Consider the following 23,330-nt stretch of genomic DNA (forward strand, 5'->3'; position numbering starts at 1 on the left):
TGCCTTTACCTTCTTTGTTTGCTTCACGCTACAGTTACGTACGTTTTGCTTGTCTCCTAGCCCCAGCTAAGTATCTAGCTTCAAGTGCTATCGGCACCTTGTTCTGTCACTTGTTTTCTGTTTTGTACCTCTTGGAGTCTTGTTTCGAAGATTAAATCATGTTCCTACCTGCAAGTCCTGTCCAGGGTCGTCCGTTTGCATCCCGGTAGAACGAACCTCGCAGTAAGCTGCGTACATACACGTTACATATAGTCTTTGGTATGAGTGTCAAAAAGTCAGAATTTTTTCTAAGTGTCAAAAAGTCTGTTTTTTTCTAATAGTCAAAATATCGGGATTTTTTTCGTCAAAAAATTGGGTTTTTTTCTGTCAAAAAATCTGGATTTTGTCCTGTCAAAAAAATCTGGATTTTCCTGTCAAAAAAATCGGGATTTTTTTTGTCAAAAAGTCGGGATTTTTTCTAAGTGTCAAAAAGTCTGGGTTTTTTCTAAGTGTCTAAAAGTCTGGATTTTTTTGTCAAAAACTCTGGATTTTTTTTGTCAAAAAGTCTGGATTTTTTTGTCAAAAACTCTGGATTTTTTTGTCAAAAACTCTGGATTTTTTTACTAAGTGTAAAAAAGTCAAAAAAATGTTGTCAAAAAGTCTGGATTCAAACGGACGAAAAAAATCTAGCTTAATTCCTCAATTGCAAAGACATAAAATTGATGGCTGATTCACACCAAGTGCCACATAAGACATGTTATCTGCGAGCTACAGAACAGTGCGTACATTACACCTACCGTAAATAAGGATGTTACGATAAACGTTATTAATGATGACCGTGGAAAAACTTCAGGCGGTTAGTATTAAAAGTTCAACTTAAAGTACCACTGATATACTAGGTGTGTAAAAATTACCCTCTGCATTTCACCCATCCCCTTGTTTCACCCCCCTGGGAGGTGAGGGGAATCATTTTGGTGATTTAACCCCCAATTCCAACCCTTGGGTCCCATTTTTATAGTGTCATGATCCGTGGTCCCGATCATGTTTTGTGTTTCCTGTTTGTTTTGGACTCCTTCAGTTCCTGTTTGTTACCATGGATACTTATAATTTTCACCTGCCTCTGGTGTTCGGGACGCTCACCTGTTTGTAATCAGAGACATTATTTAAGCCTGCCTTTGCCTTCTTTGTTTGCTTCACGCTACGGTTACGTACGTTTTGCTTGTCTCCTAGCCCCAGCTAAGTATCTAGCTTCAAGAGCTATCGGCACCTTGTTCCGTCGGTTGTTTTCTGTTTTGTACCTCTTGGAGTCTTGTTTCGAAGATTAAATCATGTTCCTACCTGCAAGTCCTGTCCGGAGTCGTCCATTTGCATCCCGGTAGAACGAACCTCGCAGTAAGCTGCGTACATACACGTAACATATAGTCTTTGGTATGAGTGTCAAAAAGTCAGAATTTTTTCTAAGTGTCAAAAAGTCTGTTTTTTTCTAATAGTCAAAATATCGGGATTTTTTTCGTCAAAAAATTGGGTTTTTTTCTGTCAAAAAATCTGGATTTTGTCCTGTCAAAAAAATCTGGATTTTCCTGTCAAAAAAATCGGGATTTTTTTTGTCAAAAAGTCGGGATTTTTTCTAAGTGTCAAAAAGTCTGGGTTTTTTCTAAGTGTCAAAAAGTAGTTTTTTTTCTTAGTATCAAAAAGTCTGGATTTTTTCTGACAAAAAGTTTGTATTTTTTCTGACAAAAAGTCAGGATTTTTTCTGACAAAAAGTCAGGATTTTTCCTGTCAAAAAGTCACGATTTTTTTTAAAGTGTCAAAAAGTCGGGTTTTTTCTAAGTGTCTAAAAGTCTGGATTTTTTTGTCAAAAACTCTGGATTTTTTTTGTCAAAAAGTCTGGATTTTTTTGTCAAAAACTCTGGATTTTTTTGTCAAAAACTCTGGATTTTTTTACTAAGTGTAAAAAAGTCAAAAAAATGTTGTCAAAAAGTCTGGATTCAAACGGACGAAAAAAATCTAGCTTAATTCCTCAATTGCAAAGACATAAAATTGATGGCTGATTCACACCAAGTGCCACATAAGACATGTTATCTGCGAGCTACAGAACAGTGCGTACATTACACCTACCGTAAATAAGGATGTTACGATAAACGTTATTAATGATGACCGTGGAAAAACTTCAGGCGGTTAGTATTAAAAGTTCAACTTAAAGTACCACTGATATACTAGGTGTGTAAAAATTACCCTCTGCATTTCACCCATCCCCTTGTTTCACCCCCCTGGGAGGTGAGGGGAATCATTTTGGTGATTTAACCCCCAATTCCAACCCTTGGGTCCCATTTTTATAGTGTCATGATCCGTGGTCCCGATCATGTTTTGTGTTTCCTGTTTGTTTTGGACTCCTTCAGTTCCTGTTTGTTACCATGGATACTTATAATTTTCACCTGCCTCTGGTGTTCGGGACGCTCACCTGTTTGTAATCAGAGACATTATTTAAGCCTGCCTTTGCCTTCTTTGTTTGCTTCACGCTACGGTTACGTACGTTTTGCTTGTCTCCTAGCCCCAGCTAAGTATCTAGCTTCAAGAGCTATCGGCACCTTGTTCCGTCGGTTGTTTTCTGTTTTGTACCTCTTGGAGTCTTGTTTCGAAGATTAAATCATGTTCCTACCTGCAAGTCCTGTCCGGAGTCGTCCATTTGCATCCCGGTAGAACGAACCTCGCAGTAAGCTGCGTACATACACGTAACATATAGTCTTTGGTATGAGTGTCAAAAAGTCAGAATTTTTTCTAAGTGTTAAAAAGTCTGTTTTTTTCTAATAGTCAAAATATCGGGATTTTTTTCGTCAAAAAATTGGGCTTTTTTCTGTCAAAAAATCTGGATTTTTTTCCTGTCAAAAAAATCTGGATTTTTCTGTCAAAAAAATCTGGGTTTGTCTGTCAAAAAAATCTGGATTTTTCTGTCAAAAAAATCGGGATTTTTTCTAAGTGTCAAAAAGTCTGGGTTTTTTCTAAGTGTCAAAAAGTAGTTTTTTTTCAAAGTATCAAAAAGTCTGGATTTTTTCTGACAAAAAGTTTGTATTTTTTCTGACAAAAAGTCAGGATTTTTTCTGACAAAAAGTCAGGATTTTTTCTGACAAAAAGTCACGATTTTTTTTAAAGTGTCAAAAAGTCTTTTTTTTTCTAAGTGTCTAAAAGTCTGGATTTTTTCTGTCAAAAAGTCTGGATTTTTTTGTCAAAAAGTCTGGATTTTTTTACTAAGTGTAAAACAGTCAAAAAAATGTTGTCAAAAAGTCTGGATTCAAACGGACGGAAAAAAATCTAGCTTAATTCCTCAATTGCAAAGACATAAAATTGATGGCTGATTCACACCAAGTGCCACATAAGACATGTTATCTGCGAGCTACAGAACAGTGCGTACAGTAGACCTACCGTAACTAAGGATGTAACGATAAATGTTATTAATGATGACCGCGGAAAAACTTCAGGCGGTTAGTATTAAAAGTTCAACTTAAAGTACCACTGATATACTAGGTGTGTAAAAATTACCCTCTGCATTTCACCCATCCCTTTGTTCCACCCCCCTGGGAGGTGAGGGGAATCATTTTGGTGATTTAACACCCAATTCCAACCCTTGGGTCCCATTTTTATAGTGTCATGATCAGTGGTCCCGATCATGTTTTGTGTTTCCTGTTTGTTTTGGACTCCTTCAGTTCCTGTTTGTTACCATGGCTACTCATGATTTTCACCTGCCTCTGGTGTTCGGGACGCTCACCTGTTTGTAATCAGAGACATTATTTAAGCCTGCCTTTGCCGGTCACTCGTCCTGACTTCTTTGTTTGCTTCACGCTACGGTTACGTACGTTTTGCTTGTCTCCTAGCCCCAGCTAAGTATCCAGCTTCAAGAGCTATCGGCACCTTGTTCCGTCGGTTGTTTTCTGTTTTGTACCACTTGGAGTCTTGTTTCGAAGAGTAAATCATGTTCCTACCTGCAAGTCCTGTCCGGAGTCGTCCGTTTGCATCCCGGTAGAACGAACCTCGCAGTAAGCTGCGTACATACACGTAACATATAGTCTTTGGTATGAGTGTCAAAAAGTCAAAAAATTTTCTAAGTGTCAAAAAGTCTGTTTTTTTTTAATAGTCAAAATATCGGGAATTTTTTTCGTCAAAAAATTGGGCTGGATTTTTTTCCTGTCAAAAAAATCGGGATTTGTCTGTCAAAAAAATCGGGATTTTTTCCTGTCAAAAAGTCGGGATTTTTTCTAAGTGTCAAAAAGTCTTGGTTTTTTCTAAGTGTCAAAAAGTAGTTTTTTTTCTAAGTATCAAAAAGTCAGGATTTTTTCTGACAAAAAGTTTGTATTTTTTCTGACAAAAAGTCAGGATTTTTTCTGACAAAAAGTCAGGATTTTTTCTGACAAAAAGTCAGGATTTTTTCTGACAAAAAGTCAGGATTTTTCCTGTCAAAAAGTCACGATTTTTTTTTAAAGTGTCAAAAAGTCGGGTTTTTTCTAAGTGTCAAAAAGTCTTTTTTTTCCAAGTGTCTAAAAGTCTGGATTTTTTCTGTCAAAAAGTCTGGATTTTTTTGTCAAAAAGTCTGGATTTTTTTACTAAGTGTAAAAAAGTTAAAAAAAATGTTGTCAAAAAGTCTGGATTCAAACGGACGAAAAAAATCTAGCCTAATTCCTCAATTGCAAAGACATAAAATTGATGGCTGATTCACACCAAGTGCCACATAAGACATGTTATCTGCGAGCTACAGAACAGTGCGTACATTAGACCTACCGCAACTAAGGATGTAACGATAAACGTTATTAATGATGACGGTTACGTACGTTTTGCTTGTCTCCTAGCCCCAGCCCCAGTGGCATGGAGTCCAAGACGTTGAGGTCTTCACTGTATCCCTGACTAGGGTAACAGTAGTAAAGGGGGTTAACCTCCTAGTGCCCCAAGACCCCATAGAGGAGCCTCCACTGCCGGATGCACTTTAACGTCATGCCCAGGACGTATCCATAATACGCCGATAGGGAGAAGTTTTTATTTACATGATGAGTCCGCGGCAGAGACTCTGCCGAACCCCTGAAACCTGCTCACCGAACCCCTAAGGTTCGATCGAACCCAGGTTAAGAACCACTGCCTTAACCAATAAAAACAGATACAAGACTAAAACACTATCAGTGAAGCATAAAAAAACGAAAAACATGCAAAATAGTGGCTTTGCAAACAGTTTTGTTATTTAAAAAAATGACTTGGTCAAAAGGTTTTAATGTGTGTGTAAGTACTTTTTGAGCACACTCAACAATACCACGATAATAATGATAACCATGATAATTTTGGTCACGGTAACCGTGATGTAACATTATCGTTTCATCATTAACTGTAACGTGTAGGCAACGTTCCCTCTAAGGTGCGCGCCTGTGCAATTGCGCACTGCTCAAGCGTCCTCCGCGCACGGCAAATCTATGCCACGCACAAAATCAAATAAAAAAATAAGCGCAGAACAATTTTCGACACGACACGGCCACGACAGAGAAAACAGTTTTCGTCATCATTGTTCAAATATTGTAACGTCTGTCGAGACGCTTTGAGGACATGAATTCCATCCATCACTTTACTGAGCAAAACTCTTTATTGTCGGCCATAAACACATCACCAAAACATTAGTAAAAAAAAAAAGATATCTAGCAAAACTGGTAATTTTCTGCAGTACAAACCAGACCAAAAGCAATTTTGTTTTATCAACAGCAGCCGCTCGCTCTTTCTCACTTGCGCCAACACATGCACATATGGCACTTAGCCAGTGATGCGTTTACAGCCACACAAAACGTCGGACAACTCCAACACCACACATAAAGTGTCATTCCAGGTCGTTACACTATGATTTACCAATCAAATGTGTGCTTATTCTAGTGTCATTTCTTAGGAATCTTCATTTATAAATATGAAATGCTGTTAGTATATTAAATAAATACTAATACAAATATATTTTTTACAAACAGGAAGTTGCAGGAATGTACACATGATCCCCTGCTTACATCTCATTGTGCAACATGTGAATGTTTTAATGGGAACTAAATGCAATGTCTGAAAGGGGTACAAATTATTTCCAAAGCAGGACCTCCACCCAGACAAACAATACAAGTACACAGTTCATGAAAAACAATATTTTTTTGTTATTGTCATTGTAAGTGGGCTTAAACACTTACATTAGAAATGGAAATGACTGCTGTCATTTGATTATAATAATAATAAGAGAATGTTGTCTGTCTATCTGTGTTGGCCCTGCGATGGGTGGGGACTTGTCCAGGGTGTACCCCGCCTTCCGCCCGAATGCAGCTGAGATAGGCTCCAGCACCCCCCGCGACCCCGAAAGGGACAAGCGGTAGAAAATGGATGGATGTATGGAGATTGAACTTGTTATTTAGTCAGGTTTGGGCCAGGTGTGCTGCTGGTGTAGCCACAGTGTGCACGTCTGATGTTGCTCACATGGGCTCCACTGAATGCTCAGGGAGTTTTTGCGTTTGCTCACACAAATGAAAAATTAGAGGGAACATTGCGTGTAGTAAACATCAATAATAAATGCCTTGAAGTTGCAGTTTTTAAGGGAAAAACAGGGCATGAGAGTCAGCCAGTCTGCACAGAAGATGATCATTTGTTGCAAATAACTTGGCAGCTTCAAGTGTAAACAGGCGTGTGATAGTTAACGAGTACGGATGAGGATAATGAGAATTAATGGCTTTGTGTAACGCAACGGTGTGATTTCAGGCTCTACGCCCAAACACGTGGTCGCCACAGCTGGTTAAAGAACAAGAGAGGGATTGTTCGAGAAATGTTTACCATTTTGTTGATTTCTACCTGTCCGTTGCACTGATTGGGAATCAGCGTGTTCCTGTTCCTGCAGTGCGCTGTTTACGGTGGGATTGGGCGTCCGTGCGTGCGCACGCTGTCGTGTCGGAGCTGTGTTTTACATTGCACACGTGGATTTATTCATGGCAGCTGCTGAGTGGGAGGCCGGGAAGTGTGCTTGTGATAAATGAAAAGTGTCAAGTTTACCTCCATCACCTGGGACAACTCAGGAAGGAACCGTGTTGAACTCTCTTTTAGACATGTACTGTACACACACACACACACACACACAGACACACACACACACACACACACACACACACACACACACACACACACACACGCATTCTTGTATTTGTTACCTTCTTGAGACCTCCGGATAATGCCTACCTCTTTAGGACCACCCTTTCTAGATATATAAAGATTTGTATTTACAACATTAATAATATATACATACTATGCAAATATAAAAAAAAGGTTCTTGTGAAAAATGAGTTGGAATTTCACAAGAAAAAGGTCTCAATTTCACAAGAAAAACTTAGAATTTTGGCAGCGTTATAAAAAAGTCGTAATTTTACTCAACGCAAGTCACCATTTTACAAGAAAAACTGAATATTTGTGCAATATCATGATGAAAGTTAGAATTCTACTCAATAACGGTCGCAATTTTTACAAGAAAAGCTTAACATTTTGGCAATTTTTATGAAAAGAGTCGTAATTTTAATCGACAAAAGTCAAAACTTTATAAGAAAACTTAAAAATGTTGACAGTATTATAATAATAATCGGAATTTTTACTTGGCAAAATGATGAAAAAAGTAATTTTACTCCAAAAATGTCACTATTTTACAAGAACAACAAAAACATTGGCAATGAAAGTCGGGATTTTAAATGACAAACGTCACCATTTTGCATTAAAAAGTAATAGTTTTGCATTAAAAAAGTCATAATGTACGAGAAAATATTGCAATATTACAGAAACAGAAAGAATATGAGAAATGTGTCCCAATTTTATAAGAAAAAAGACTGCTTTTAGTTTTTGTTTTTTTTTGTAATTGGTTTTTAATCTTTATTATTTACTTCAAGTTATTACAGTATGTCTATATATACACATTTATTTTTATTTTTTAAATTAATTGTGGCCAAAGGGGGCGCATTTCAATTTCTTACACACACACATATGTTGGCCAGAGGGAGATCACTTCGAATTTTTACAAACACTTGTTATTTCATATGTTGGTCAGAGGGGGAGCACTTTTAAAACCAACACACAGTCAATTTGAAAAATCCCTCCTTATTGGGACCACCCTAATTTTGATAGATGTCACCACCAGGGGGTGCAAATGAGACATTCTCTATTAGATGCAATGGTTTTCCGTATTGGGACCATGATTTATGTCCTAACTTGTTCACTGGTCCTCATATGGAAGGTACTTTTCCTTGTTGATGTCTCAAGAAGGGTAAAAATACAAGCACACACACACACACACACACACACACATACACACACACACACACACACACACACACGCACACACACACACGCACACACTCATTCTTGTATTTCTTACCTTCTTGAGACCTCCGGATAATGCCTACCTCTTTGGGACCACCCTTTCTAGATATATAGAGATTTGTATTTACAACATTAATAATATATACATACTATGCAAATATAAAAAAAGCTTGTTGTGAAAATGAGTTGGAATTTCACAAGAAAAAGGTCACAATTTCACAAGAAAAACTTAGAATTTTGGCAGTGTTATAATAAAAGTCGTAATTTTACTCAACACAAGTCAAAATGTTACAAGAAAAACTGAACATTTGTGCAATATCATGATAAAAGTTGGAATTTTACTCAATAACAGTCACAATTTTTACAAGAAAAGATTAACATTTTGGCAATTTTATGAAAAGAGTCGTAATTTTAATCGACAAAAGTCACAATTTTATAAGAACGTTAAAATGTTGGCAATAGTATAATAATAATCTGAAATTTTACTTGGCAAAATTAGGACAAAAGTTATCATTTTACTCCAAAAATGTCACTATTTTACAAGAACAACAAAAAAATTGGCAATATTGCGATAAAAGTCAGGATTTTACATGACAAATGTCACCATTTTGCATTAAAAAGTAATAGTTTTGCATAAAAACAAAAGTCATAATTGTACGAGAAAATATTGCAATATTACAGAAACAGAAAGAATATGAGAAATGTGTCCCAATTTTATAAGAAAAAAATCGCCACATTGTGAGAAAAAGACTGCTTTTAGTTAATTGTTTTTTTTGGAATTTTTTGTTCGTAATTGTTTTTTAATCTTTATTATTTACTTCAAGTTATTACAGTATGTCTATATATCCACATTTACTTTAATTTTTTTAATTAATTTTGGCCAAAAAGGGCGCATTTCAATTTCTTACACACACTTGTTATTGCATATGTTGACCAGAGGGGGAGCACTTTTAAAACCGACACACAGTCAATTTGAAAAATCCCTCCTTTTTGGGACCACCCTTATTTTGATATATTTCACCACCAGGGGTGCAAATGAGACATTCTCTATTAGATGCAATGCTTTTCCGTATTGGGGTCATGATTTTGGTCCTAACTTGTTCACCAGTCCTCATAGGTTGATGTCTCAAGAAGAGTACAAATACAAGCGCACACACACACACACACACACACACACACACACACACACACACTGATTCTTGTATTTCTTACCTTCTTGAGACCTCCGGATAATGCCTACATCTTTAGGACCACCCTTTCTAGATATATAAAGATTTATATTTACAACATTAATAATATATACATACTATGCAAATATTAAAAAAAACTTGTTGTGAAAATGAGTTGGAATTTCACAAGAAAAAGGTAACAATTTCACAAGAAAAACTTGGAATTTTGGCAGTTATAATAAAAGTTTTAATTTTACTCAACGCAAGTCAAAATGTTGCAAGAAAAACTGAACATTTGTGCAATATCATGATAAAAGTTGGAATTTTACTCAATCACGTCACAATTTTTACAAGAAAAGATTAACATTTTATGAAAACAGTCGTAATTTTAATCGACAATTTTATAAGAACGTTAAAATGTTGGCAATATTATAATAATAATCTGATTTTTTACTTGAAGTGAAGTGAATTATATTTATATAGCGCTTTTCTCTAGTGACTCAAAGCGCTTTTTTACATAGTGAAACCCAATATCTAAGTTACATTTAAACCAGTGTGGGTGGCACTGGGAGCAGGTGGGTAAAGTGTCTTGCCCAAAGACACAACGGCCATGACTAGGATAGTGGAAGCGGGGATCGAACCTGGAACCCTCAAGTTGCTGGCACGGCCACTCTACCAACCGAGCTATACCCCCACTTGGCAAAATTATGACAAAAGTCCTAATTTTACTCAAAAAATTTCGCTATTTTACAAGAACAATAAAAAAAATTGGCATGATTGTGATAAAAGTCAGAATTTTGTATGACAAATGTCACCATTTAGCTTTAAAAAGTAATAATTTTACATAACAAATTCATAATTTTTCGAGAAAATTCTGCAATATTAGAGAAACAGAAAGAAAATGAGAAATTGTTCCCAATTTTATAAGAAAAATGTCGACACATTGTGAGAAAAAGACTGCTTTTAGTTTAAAAAAAAAATATTATTTTTTGTTTGTAATTGGTTTTTAATCTTCATTATTTACTTCAAGTTATTACAGTATGTCTATATATTCACATTTACTTTTATTTTTTTAATTAATTTTGGCCAAAAGGGGCACATTTCAATTTCTTACACACACTTGTTATTACATATGTTGGCCAGAGGGGGAGCACTTTTAAAACTGACACACAGTCAATTTGAAAAATCCCTCCTTTTTGAGACCACCCTCATTTTGATATATTTCACCACCAGGGGTGCAAATGAGACATTCTCTATTAGATGCAATGCTTTTCCGTATTGGGGTCATGATTTCGGTCCTAACTTGTTCACCGGTCCTCATATGTTGATGTCTCAAGAAGAGTACAAATACAAGCAAACACACACACACACACACACACACACACACACACACACACACACACACACACACACACACACACACACACACACACACACTCATTCTTGTATTTATTACATGCTTGAGACCTCCGGATAATGCCTACCTCTTTAGGACCACCCTTTCTAGATATGTAAAGATTTGTATTTACAACATTAATAATATATACATACTATGCAAATATAAAAAAAAGCTTGTTGTGAAAAATGAGTTGGAATTTCACAAGAAAAAGGACACAATTTCACAAGAAAAACTTAGAATTTTGGCAGCGTTATAATAAAAGTCGTAATTTTACTCAACGCAAGTCAAAATGTTACAAGAAAAACTGAACATGTGTGCAATATCATGATAAAAGTTGGAATTTTACTCAATAACAGTCGCAATTTTTACAAGGAAAGCTTAACATTTTGGCAATTTTATGAAAAGAGTCGTAATTTTACTTGACAAAAGTCACAATTTTTTAAGAAAACTTTAAAGTGTTGGCAATATTATAATAATAATCTGAAATTTTACTTGGCAAAATTATGACAAAAGTCATCATTTTACTCAAAAAATGTCGCTATTTTACAAGAACAATAAAAAAAATTGGCATTATTGTGATAAAAGTCAGAATTTTGTATGACAAATGTCACCATTTAGCTTTAAAAAGTAATAATTTTACATAACAAAGTCATAATTTTATGAGAAAATTCTGCAATATTAGAGAAACAGAAAGAAAATCAGAAATTGTTTCCAATTTTATAAGAAAAAAGTCTGCATTTAGTAAAAAAAAAAAAAAATTATTATTTTTTGTTAGTAATTGGTTTTTAATCTTCATTATTTACTTCAAGTTATTACAGTATGTCTATATATACACATTTACTTTTATTTTTGTAATTAATTTTGGCCAAAGGGGGCGCATTTCAATTTCTTACACACACTTGTTATTACATATGTTGGCCAGAGGGGGATCACTTCCAATTTTTACACACACTTGTTATTTCATATGTTGACCAGAGGGGGAGCACTTTTAAAACTGACACACAGTCAATTTGAAAAATCCCTCCTTTTTGGGACCACCCTCATTTTGATATATTTCACCACCAGGGGTGCAAATGAGACATTCTCTATTAGATGCAATGCTTTTACATATTAGGAAAATGATTTTGGTACCAACTTGTTCACCAGTCCTCATATGGAAGGTACTTTTCCTTGTTGATGTCTCAAGTAGGGAAAAATACAAGAACACCACACACACACACACACACACACACACACACACACACACACACACACACACACACACACACACACACACAGGACTAGTTTAAAACATCTAATACATAAAGCAGAAGCAAGGAATTGTAGGTTGTTTTGCTCCAAGCTTCCTTTATCTTCATAGAGTGTTTGATCTTTTCACCATACACTACATTTTGGACAAGACTCAATATGTCCTAGCAGGTCCACACTTTATTGAACGCATCTGTCAACAAGTTATTTGTATTTGTTATTCCTTTAAATCTAAAAACTACAGATTGGCGGTACAGTTACATTTTACAAACCCCGTTTCCATATGAGTTGGTAAATTGTGTTAGATGTCAATATAAACGGAATACAATGATTTGCAAATCCTTTTCAACCCATATTCAGTTGAATGCACTACAGAGACAACATATTTGATGTTCAAACTCATAAACTTTTTTTTTTTTTTGCAAATGATAATTAACTTAGAATTTCATGGCTGCAACACGTGCCAAAGTAGTTGGGAAAGGGCATGTTCACCACTGTGTTACGTGGCCTTTCCTTTTAACAACACTCAGTAAACGTTTGGGAACTGAGCAGACACATTTTTTAAGCTTCTCAGGTGGAATTCTTTCCCATTCTTGCTTGATGTACAGCTTAAGTTGTTCAACAGTCCGGGGGTCTCCGTTGTGGTATTTTAGGCTTCATAATGCGCCACAAATTTTCAATGGGAGACAGGTCTGGACTACAGGCAGGCCAGTCTAGTACCCGCACTCTTTTACTATGAAGTGGCTTGGCATTGTCTTGCTGAAATAAGCAGGGGCGTCCATGGTAACGTTGCTTGGATGGCAACATATGTTGCTCCAAAACCTGTATGTACCTTTCAGCATTAATGGCGCCTTCACAGATGTGTAAGTTACCCATGTCTTGGGCACTAACACACCCCCATACCATCACAGATGCTGGCTTTTCAACTTTGCGCCTCTAACAATCCGGATGGTTCTTTTCCTCTTTGGTTCGGAGGACACAACGTCCACCGTTTCCAAAAACAATTTGAAATGTGGACTCGTCAGACCACAGAACACTTTTCCACTTTGTATCAGTCCATCTTAGATGAGTTCAGGCCCAGCGAAGCCGACGGTGTTTCTGGGTGTTGTTGATAAACGGTTTTCGCCTTGCATAGGAGAGTTTTAACTTGCACTTAGAGATGTAGCGACCAACTGTAGTTACTGACAGTGGGTTTCTGAAGTGTTCCTGAGCCCATGTGGTGATATCCTTTACACACTGATGTCGCTTGTTGATGCAGTGCAGCCTGAGGGATCGAAGGTCACCGGCTTAGCTGCTTACGTGCAGTGATTTCTCCAGATTCTCTGAACCCTTTGATGATATTACGGACCGTAGATGGTGAAATCCCTAAATTCCTTGCAATAGCTGGTTGAGAAAGGTTTTTCTTAAACTGTTCAACAATTTGCTCACGCATTTGTTGACCATGTGGTGACCCTCGCCCCCATCCTTGTTTGTGAATGACTGAGCATTTCATGGAATCTACTTGTATACCCAATCATGGCACCCACCTGTTTGATGAGCATTCCTCAACTTTATCAGTATTTATTGCCACCTTTCCCAACTTCTTTGTCACGTGTTGCTGGCATCAAATTCTCAAGTTAATGATTATTTGCAAAAAAAATGTTTATCAGTTTGAACATCAAATATGTTGTTTTTGTAGCATATTCAACTGAATATGGGTTGAAAAGGATTTGCAAATCATTGTATTCCGTTTATATTTACATCTAACACAATTTCCCAACTCATATGGAAACGGGGTTTGTACATTTAGCCATCTTATCCCTCCCTCAATAATAGAAACATCAATTAACACAGTGTTTTTATCCCCCTCACATCCTCTTTTGTATTATTTTTCTACAATTGTTAATTTTTTTTCATTTAATCGTATTTTCATTCTCCCGATTTCCACTCTCTCCAAGCCTTCTTGCCCAACCTTTCTACCGACCTGCTTACAGCCCCTCCCGATTTGACAAATGCCGCCGCCATGTATCGTGGTCCTGTGTATGCCCTCCGTGACGTATCAGATACAATCCTAATGACCAACTCTCCACTCTTAGAGCCCCTCCCCAACCTGAAGATCAAAGTGTACAACTCCTCCGGTCTGGTCACGCCGCAGGAAGACCTCGGAGGAGACTTTACGTCCAAACTCTCCCCTAAGGTAAAGTCAGTAGCATTGTCATTGCATGTTGTGTTATGCCTCTGATGCTTTTCATGGTTGAAATAAACTGACTAAATGTGCTGTAGAAGGTAAGAAGTAAGTCATTTCTTACCTTCTTGAGACCTCCGGATAATGCCTACCTCTTTAGGACCACCCTTTCTAGATATATAAAGATTTGTATTTGCAACATGAATAATATATACATACTATGCAAATATAAAAAAAGCTTGTTGTGAAAAATGAGTTGGAATTTTAAAAGAAAAAGGTCACAATTTCACAAGAAAAACTTAGAATTTTGGCAGTATTATAATAAAACTCGTCATTTTACTCAACGCAAGTCAAAATTTTACAAGAACATTTGGTTCATGACAACGTTATTTACCGTATTTTTCGGAGTATAAGTCGCACCAGAGTATAAGTCGCACCTGCCGAAAATGCATAATAAAGAAGGAAAAAAACATATATAAGTCGCACTGGAGCCCGGCCAAACTATGAAAAAAACTGCGACTTATAGTCCGAAAAATACGGTATTTGTTTATTTTTTTAGATAATTGTCATAATACCATTGGGACTGTTTAAAAATGTCTGCTGACTAAATGGGCTGCAGAAGATCAGAAAAACAGTATATGGGAAGAAAGTAAAGTTGGGTGTATTTCAATTTAAAGAAAAATATGTTTTGATAAATGTCATAATATTATTGGTACTGTGTAAAAAAAAAAATAAAAATAAAAAAGGCTGCTGACTAAATGGGCTGCAGAAGAATGAAGAAAAAAAAACAGTAAACAGAAGAAAAATCGAAGTGTGTTTTGGTTGAAACCATAAATCAACATAGTAATTTCACATGATACAATTGGTACAGTGTTAAATAAATAAATACAAACTCTGACTAAACAGGCTGCAGAAGATCATAGAAAAACAGTATATGGGAAGAAAGTGAACTTTGGTGCACGACAACTTTAATATTTTCTTTAAATACATTTCCCACTACTATTGGGACTGTTTAAAAATGTGTGCTGGCTGCAGAAGATAATAGAAAATAGCATATGGGAAGAAAGTGAAGTTATTTATTTAATTGTTTTAATGTATTTTTTGGTAAATGTCTCAATATCATAGGTACTGTGTAAAAAAAAAAGGCTGCAGAACATCATCATACTTGCCAACCCTCCCGAATTTTCCGGGAGACTCCCGAAATTCAGCGCCTCTCCCGAAAACCTCCCGGGACAAATATTCTCCCGAAAATCTCCCGATTTTCAGCCGGAGCTGGAGGCCACACCCCCTCCAGCTCCATGCGGACCTGAGTGAGGACAACAGGGTGACAAGAACTAAATCATCCAGACTAGAGATAAATTGTATTAGTATGTTTATCTTACCTAAAAATAAATATATTTATTAATTAAAAAAAAAAAAAAACTAAATACATTTTTACTATATTTTGCTAAAAACATCAAAATTAATTGTATTTTTATTTTTATTTTTTTCTGACTCCTTATTACATCCAGCCATAGAATTATACATTAAAATAAACATATTTGAAATAATTAATTTTAAATTATCATAATAATTCATTTAAAATGACCATATTTAATTATTAAAATAATTGCTTGTTTATCAACAACTTTAGCATTTTATTCATTACATTTTGAAGCTCTCAGAAGCCAAGTTATGTTATATTCCTTAAGATTTATTTATGCAAGTTTGAAGTATCAATTATCCAAACACAGTTTTGTTTGCATATTTTCAGGATGTATATATATATATATATATATATATATATATATATATATATATATATATATATATATATGTATATGTATATATGTATATGTATATATGTATATGTATGAAATACTTGACTTGGTGAATTCTAGCTGTCAATATACTCCTCCCCTCTTAAGCACGCCCCCCCCCCCCCCCCCCCCACCACCACCACCACCTCCCGAAATCGGAGGTCTCAAGGTTGGCAAGTATGACATCATTAAAAATGTAAACTGAACAAAGTCGAGCTGTGTGCATTTTAACTAAATACATAAATGTTTATATATATATATATATATATATATATATATATATATATATATATATATATATGTACTGTATGTATGCAGTGTACAGTAGGAACTGATGGAAATTGGATAGAAAGGTTCTCACTCACTTTTAAAGACTGCAAAGGATCTTACTTCTATTTTAACTGTACTAGCTACCTGTTTACTGTTATTGCTCTTATTAATTGTACTATATATATATATCAGATTTTTGGTACATTGAGAGAGTAGGTTATGGCAAATATTTTTTGTTTGTTTGCCCTTGCCTGGGTTAATGTGAGTGGCCGTTGGCTGTGTTGACGCAGGAGTAAACTGCAGAATCCTAATTGCTCTTTTTACATGTCACTGCTCGCACTTACTTCATGAAATGCAAAGCAGCTCCTATTTTCTTCCCCCGCTTTTGCCCTTCGGTGATTTGAGATCTTCCTTCTTCCAGCTGAGCCTCGTGGCAGCGCTCCCAGGCATGCAACGCCTCGTCTTCCCTGCAAGACTTTTCAATGAAACGTCGCCAAAAACACTATATTACTTGCGTAGAGCCGTATGAAAATGGCCAAAAAAAACGTGTTTTTACTTAGCTTGGATAGTACATTTAGAACCTTTGATAAATACATGAAAATAAATCCATCAATACAATGTTTCCTTCATTATCATGGGACTATCTTTCCTGTAGTAGGTAAATTCCCGCAAAGTATGTTTAGTATTTATTTTAAGATTTTTATGAATATGATATGCATTTAAAGTTTTTATTAGCACTCCACATACACATATAAAAACTTTGTATGCTTTTAAAACACTTCAAACTCTCTAAACCAGGGGTTACCAACCTTTTTGAAACCAAGAGCTACTTCTTGGGTACTGATTAATGCGAAGGGCTACCAGTTTGATACACACTTAAATAAATTGCCAGAAATAGCCAATTTGCTCAATTTACCTTTAACTCAATGTTATTTTTAATAATTGAACGGTTTAAAAGAGGAGAAAACATGAAAAAAATTAAAATTAAATTTTGAAACATTGTTTATGTTCAATTTCGACTCTTTAAAATTTACAATTCAACCGAAAAAAAGAAGAGAAAAACTAGCTAATTCGAATCTTTTTTGAAAAAATTAAAAAAATAATTTATGGAACAATAATAATTTTTCCTGATTAAGATTAATTTTACAATTTTGATGACATGTTTTAAATAGGTTAAAATCCAATCTGCACTTTGTTAGAACATATAACAAATTGGACCAAGCTATATTTCTAACAAAGACAAATCATTATTTCTTCTAGATTTTCCAGAACAAAAATTTTAAAAGAAATTCAAAAGACTTTGAAATAAGATTTAAATTTGATTCTACAGATTTTCGAGATTTGCCAGAATATTTTTTTTTAAATTTTAATCATAATAAGTTTGAAGAAATATTTCACAAATATTCTTTGTCGAAAAAACAGAAGCTAAAATGAAGAATTAAATTAAAATGTATGTATTATTCTTTACAATAAAAAAAAAATACATTTACTTGAACATTGATTTAAATTGTCAGGAAAGAAAAGGAAGGAATTTAAAAAGTAAAAAGGTATATGTGTTTAAAAATCCTAAAATCATTTTTAAGGTTGTATTTTTTTCTCTAAAATTGTCTTTCTCAAAGTTATAAGAAGCAAAGTAAAAAAAATAAATGAATTTATTTAAACAAGTGAAGACCAAGTCTTTAAAATATTTTCTTGGATTTTCAAATTATGTTTGAGTTTTGTCTCTCTTAGAATTAAAAATGTCGAGCAAAGCGAGACCAGCTTGCTAGTAAATAAATAACATTTAAAAAATAGAGGCAGCTCACTGGTAAGTGCTACTATGGTAATCTACGTCACAGCAGGTCAGACGAGGCACCAAGCAGTGTGGGTGTGGCTTGATTGTAAAAATATGTCGATTGAGAGGTGGTGTAACGTTCATATGTTCTCAATAGTCAGGGTTTTACCGTTCATAGAAAAACTAAAAATTCCATTCCGTTTTTAAGGCGGTCTGTCATAACATTTTTAGCATTCAATCAGACTTTATTGTGAGGTTTCGTATTAGTTTTCCTAAAAAATAGATACACCAGGCCCCAGACACATTTTTAGTCTCTAAATTTGGCCCCCGAGTCAAAATAATTGCCCAGGCCTGGGTTAGAGTGTCCGCCCTGAGATTGGTAGGTCGTGAGTTCAAACCCCGGCCGAGTCATACCGAAGACAATAAAAATTGGACACATTACCTCCCTGCTTGGCACTCAGCATCAAGGGTTGGAATTGGGGGTTAAATCACCAAAAATGATTCCCGGGCGCGGCCACCGCTGCTGCCCACTGCTCCCCTCACCTCCCAGGGGGTGAACAAGGGAATGGGTCAAATGCAGAGGACAAATTCCATCACACCTAGTGTTTGTGTGACAATCATTGGTACTTTAACTTGAACTCAAACTCAGCATCAAGGGTTGGAATTGGGGGTTAAATCACCAAAAATGATTCACGGGCACGGCCACCGCTGCTGCTCACTGCTCCTCTCACCTCCCAGGGGGGTGAACAAGGGGATGGGTCAAATGCAGAGGACAAATTCCATCACACCTAGTGTTTGTGTGATAATCATTGGTACTTTAACTTGAACTAAAACTCAGCATCAAGGGTTGGAATTGGGGGTTAAATCACCAAAAATGATTCCCGGGCACGGCCACCGCTGCTCCTCTCACCTCCCAGGGGGGTGAACAAGGGGATGGGTCAAATGCAGAGGACAAATTCCATCACACCTAGTGTTTGTGTGACAATCATTGGTACTTTAACTTGAACTAAAACTCAGCATCAAGGGTTGGAATTGGGGGTTAAATCACCAAAAATGATTCCCGGGCGCGGCCACCGCTGCTGCTCACTGCTCCTCTCACCTCCCAGGGGGGTGATCAAGGGTGATGGGTCAAATGCAGAGGACAAATTCCATCACACCTAGTGTTTGTGTGATAATCATTGGTACTTTAACTTGAACTAAAACTCAGCATCAAGGGTTGGAATTGGGGGTTAAATCACCAAAAATCCTGTTTGTGGCAGTTTTTTTTTTAAGTTTCTGGAAAAGTTGCAATGTTTTATATATTTTTGTCAATGACATGTTGAATCAACTGGTGATTTTATGAATTTGTTATCAATGTTTTAAGTAAATCAGTAGATCAAGTAAATTTGACCCTTCACCTCAACCTTCAGTATGCTACAGAGGTTGAAATTCCATCATTTTTGTTTCTGTAACCAGACTATCAAACATAAACCTCATTGACGTGTGGCCGCGGTTTCCTAGGTAACGCAGTCTCTGCTGGAGAACAGCGACACGATGAACCTTCGCAACCAAAGCTTGGCCCGGACTCGAGACCCTTCCTGTACCGCTCACGGGTCCTTCAGCAACCAGGGAGGACACCTCATTGTTCCCAACTCTGGTAAAGACAAAAGACGATTTCGCGATAGTAAACCTACTATGTCAGCACACCTGTAGTGTCAAATTAGCAACGTGACAATCGTGTCATGAAATAAAGTTTTTGTGTCTTCCTCAATGCTGCAGGAGTGAGTCTGCTGGTTCCGGCGGGTGCGGTCCCTCAAGGGAGGCTGTATGAGATGTATGTGACGGTGCACAGGAAGGACAGCTCCAGGCAAGTCTTACCTTCTTTTTTTTTCTCCACCGCACGTCTTTCAAGTTACCGGATGTCCCTATTTTTTCCTCTTTATCCAAACATCTCTCGACATGCACTTACCTTGTTTCCCGTCCTTTCTTGACAACTCGCCGCACGAAGCCTTGCTACACTGCAAAAAGTCAGTATTCAAAAACAAGAAAAAAATAACACAAAAATGAGGGGTATTTTACTTGAACTAAGCAAAATTATCTGCCAATAGAACAAGAACATTTGGCTTGTCAAGACTTTCCAAAACAAATAAAATTAGCTAACCTCAATGAACCCAAAAATACCTTAAAATAAGTATATTCTCACTGATAACAAGTGCACTTTTTTGGTAGAAAAAAAGAGACCTTTTTGCTCAATATGTTGAAAAATATTCTTAAATGAAGTAAATGCTAGTGCCATTATCTTGACATAATGATATGCACTCTGCATTCAATTTCTTGAAACCAGCAAACGTATTAGATCGCAATTTTTGCCAGTCCTGATGTGTGTGTTCAGTTTGGTGAGTTTTGAAGCATGTTAAGGCATACTTGCCAACCTTGGGGGGGGGGTGGGGTGGGGGCGTGGTTGGGGGCGGGGCTAAGAGGGGAGGAGTATATTTACAGCTAGAATTCACCAAGTCAAGTATTTCATATATATATATATATATATATATATATATATATATATATATATATATATATATATATATATATATATATATATATATATATATATATATATATATATATATATAAGAAATACTTGACTTTCAGTGAATTCTAGCTATGTATATATTTATTTTATTATATATATATATATATATATATATAAAAATAAAAGAAATACTTGAATTTCAGTGTTCATTTATTTACACATATACACACACATAACACTCATCTACTCATTGTTGAGTTAAGGGTTGAATTGTCCATCCTTGTTCTATTCTCTGTCACTATTTTTCCAACCATGCTGAACACCCTTTCGCAGGTACCCTGAAAGGTTTCGAGTACCACCAAAAAAACTGAATCTCTGAAGACAGTATAAAAATCTGTGTTAAAGTTGTACAAATACTGTTTGTATAATAAGCATGTTATTTTTTTACAAATGAGGGTTAAGAGTTCAGTACTAAAAAAAAAAAGAAAAGTGTGGCTTAAGTACAGTTTTTTAATTGAGCTGCTGCATTTTTTGGTTGGGTTGTTTATTTATTTTGAGTAACTTCTATACATTTCTAAAAGGGGAGGAATGTAATAGTGATCTATGTTTGTCTGTTGCCATCTCCTGGTGAATGTTGGCTATAGCGTACTGGGGTTACTTTTTGGTTGGCCAACGATTTACGTGGTGTTGCGCACCTGACGTCATTCAGGTCCACATGGAGCTGGAGTGGTCGTGGCTTCCAGCTCCGCCTGAATTTCGGGAGATTTTCGGGAGAAAATTTGTCCCGGGAGGTTTTCGGGAGAGGCGCTGAATTTCGGGAGTCTCCCGTAAAATCCGGTAGGGTTGGCAAGTATGTGTTAAGGGGGTCAAATTACAGCTCAAAGAGGCAAAAGTGACTGTTTTTAGTACATTTTTATCTTGAAGGGGGAATTGCCAACTTTCTGTTGATTTTTGCCCGAGGATGTACAATTATGAAATCTAGGTCTTAAGTCAGACCTACATAGAGGTTTTTGTTTCATGTCTCTCCAACCTTCCTAGTGGGAGTTACAGGCAGTTTTTTTTTCCTAGGGGGCGCTAGAGCGCAATTTTGAGTTTTGTGGTTCGGTTTTTTTATTAAAAGGCTATTTTCGCAGGTCCTGATGTGTGGGTCAAATATGGTGAGTTTTGAAACATGGTCAAATTACAGCTCAAAGAGGCGGCGGCAGAATAATAAAGAATAAAGAATAATAAAACCTTACAAATTCAATAGGGTCCTCTGTCCCATTGTAAAAGGACTCCCGTTGGGATTCCTTTTACAATGGGCCCGCAGAGCTAACCTCAATGAACCCCAAAATACCTTAAAATAAGTATATTCTCACTAATAACAAGTGCACTTTTCTTGGTAGAAAAAAAAAAGACCTTTTTGCTCAATATGTTGAAAAATATTCTTAAATGAAGTAAATGCTAGTGCCATTATCTTGACATAATGATATGCACTCTGCATTACATTTCTTGAAACCAGCAAACTTATTAGATCACAATTTTTGCCAGTCCAAATGTGTGTGTCCAGTTTGGTGAGTTTTGAAGCATGTTAAGGGGGTCAAATTACAGCTCAAAGAGGCAAAAGGGACTGTTTTTAGTACATTTTTGTCTTGAAGGGGGAATTGCCAACTTTCTGTTGATTTTTGCCCGAGGATGTACAATTATGAAATCTAGGTCTTAAGTCAGACCTACATAGAGGTTTTTGTTTCATGTCTCTCCGACCTTCCTAGTGGGAGTTACAGGCAGTTTTTTTTCCCTAGGGGGCGCTAGAGCGCAATTTTGAGTTTTGTGGTTCGGTTTTTTTATTAAAAGGCTATTTTCGCAGGTCCTGATGTGTGGGTCAAATATGGTGAGTTTTGAAACATAGTCAAATTACAGCTCAAAGAGGCGGCGGCAGAATAATAAAGAATAAAGAATAATAAAACCTTACAAATTCAATAGGGTCCTCTGTCCCATTGTAAAAGGACTCCCGTTGGGATTCCTTTTACAATGGGCCCGCAGAGCTAACCTCAATGAACCCCAAAATACCTTAAAATAAGTATATTCTCACTAATAACAAGTGCACTTTACTTGGTAGAAAAAAAAAAGACCTTTTTGCTCAATATGTTGAAAAATATTCTTAAATGAAGTAAATGCTAGTGCCATTATCTTGACATAATGATATGCACTCTGCATTACATTTCTTGAAACCAGCAAACTTATTAGATCACAATTTTTGCCAGTCCAAATGTGTGTGTCCAGTTTGGTGAGTTTTGAAGCATGTTAAGGGGGTCAAATTACAGCTCAAAGAGGCAAAAGGGACTGTTTTTAGTACATTTTTGTCTTGAAGGGGGAATTGCCAACTTTCTGTTGATTTTTGCCCGAGGATGTACAATTATGAAATCTAGGTCTAAGTCAGACCTACATAGAGGTTTTTGTTTCATGTCTCTCCCGACCTTCCTAGTGGGAGTTACAGGCAGTTTTTTTTTTCCTAGGGGGCGCTAGAGCGCAATTGTGAGTTTTGTGGTTCGGTTTTCTTATTAAAAGGCAATTTTCGCAGGTCCTGATGTGTGGGTCAAATATGGTGAGTTTTGAAGCATGTTAAGTTGGTCAAATTACAGCTCAAAGAGGCGGCGGAAGAATAATAAAGAATAAAGAATAATAAAACCTTAC

General features: G+C 36.3%; 1 protein-coding gene across 2 annotated transcripts in view; it reads left to right on the forward strand.

Annotated features, from left to right (window-relative positions):
* Positions 1-23,330, forward strand: part of LOC133578904 (netrin receptor UNC5C-like) — a 637,428-nt gene that overhangs the window by 565,339 nt on the left and 48,759 nt on the right. For both annotated transcript variants that reach the window (XM_061933431.1, XM_061933438.1), the window contains 3 exons: positions 14,217-14,317; positions 19,649-19,784; positions 19,907-19,994. In XM_061933431.1, the coding sequence (XP_061789415.1) occupies positions 14,217-14,317; positions 19,649-19,784; positions 19,907-19,994 (325 nt within the window). The remainder of the gene's footprint in view (positions 1-14,216; positions 14,318-19,648; positions 19,785-19,906; positions 19,995-23,330) is intronic.

This window comes from Nerophis lumbriciformis, linkage group LG03, assembly GCF_033978685.3.
Source record: "Nerophis lumbriciformis linkage group LG03, RoL_Nlum_v2.1, whole genome shotgun sequence".
Lineage (NCBI taxonomy): Eukaryota > Metazoa > Chordata > Actinopteri > Syngnathiformes > Syngnathidae > Nerophis > Nerophis lumbriciformis.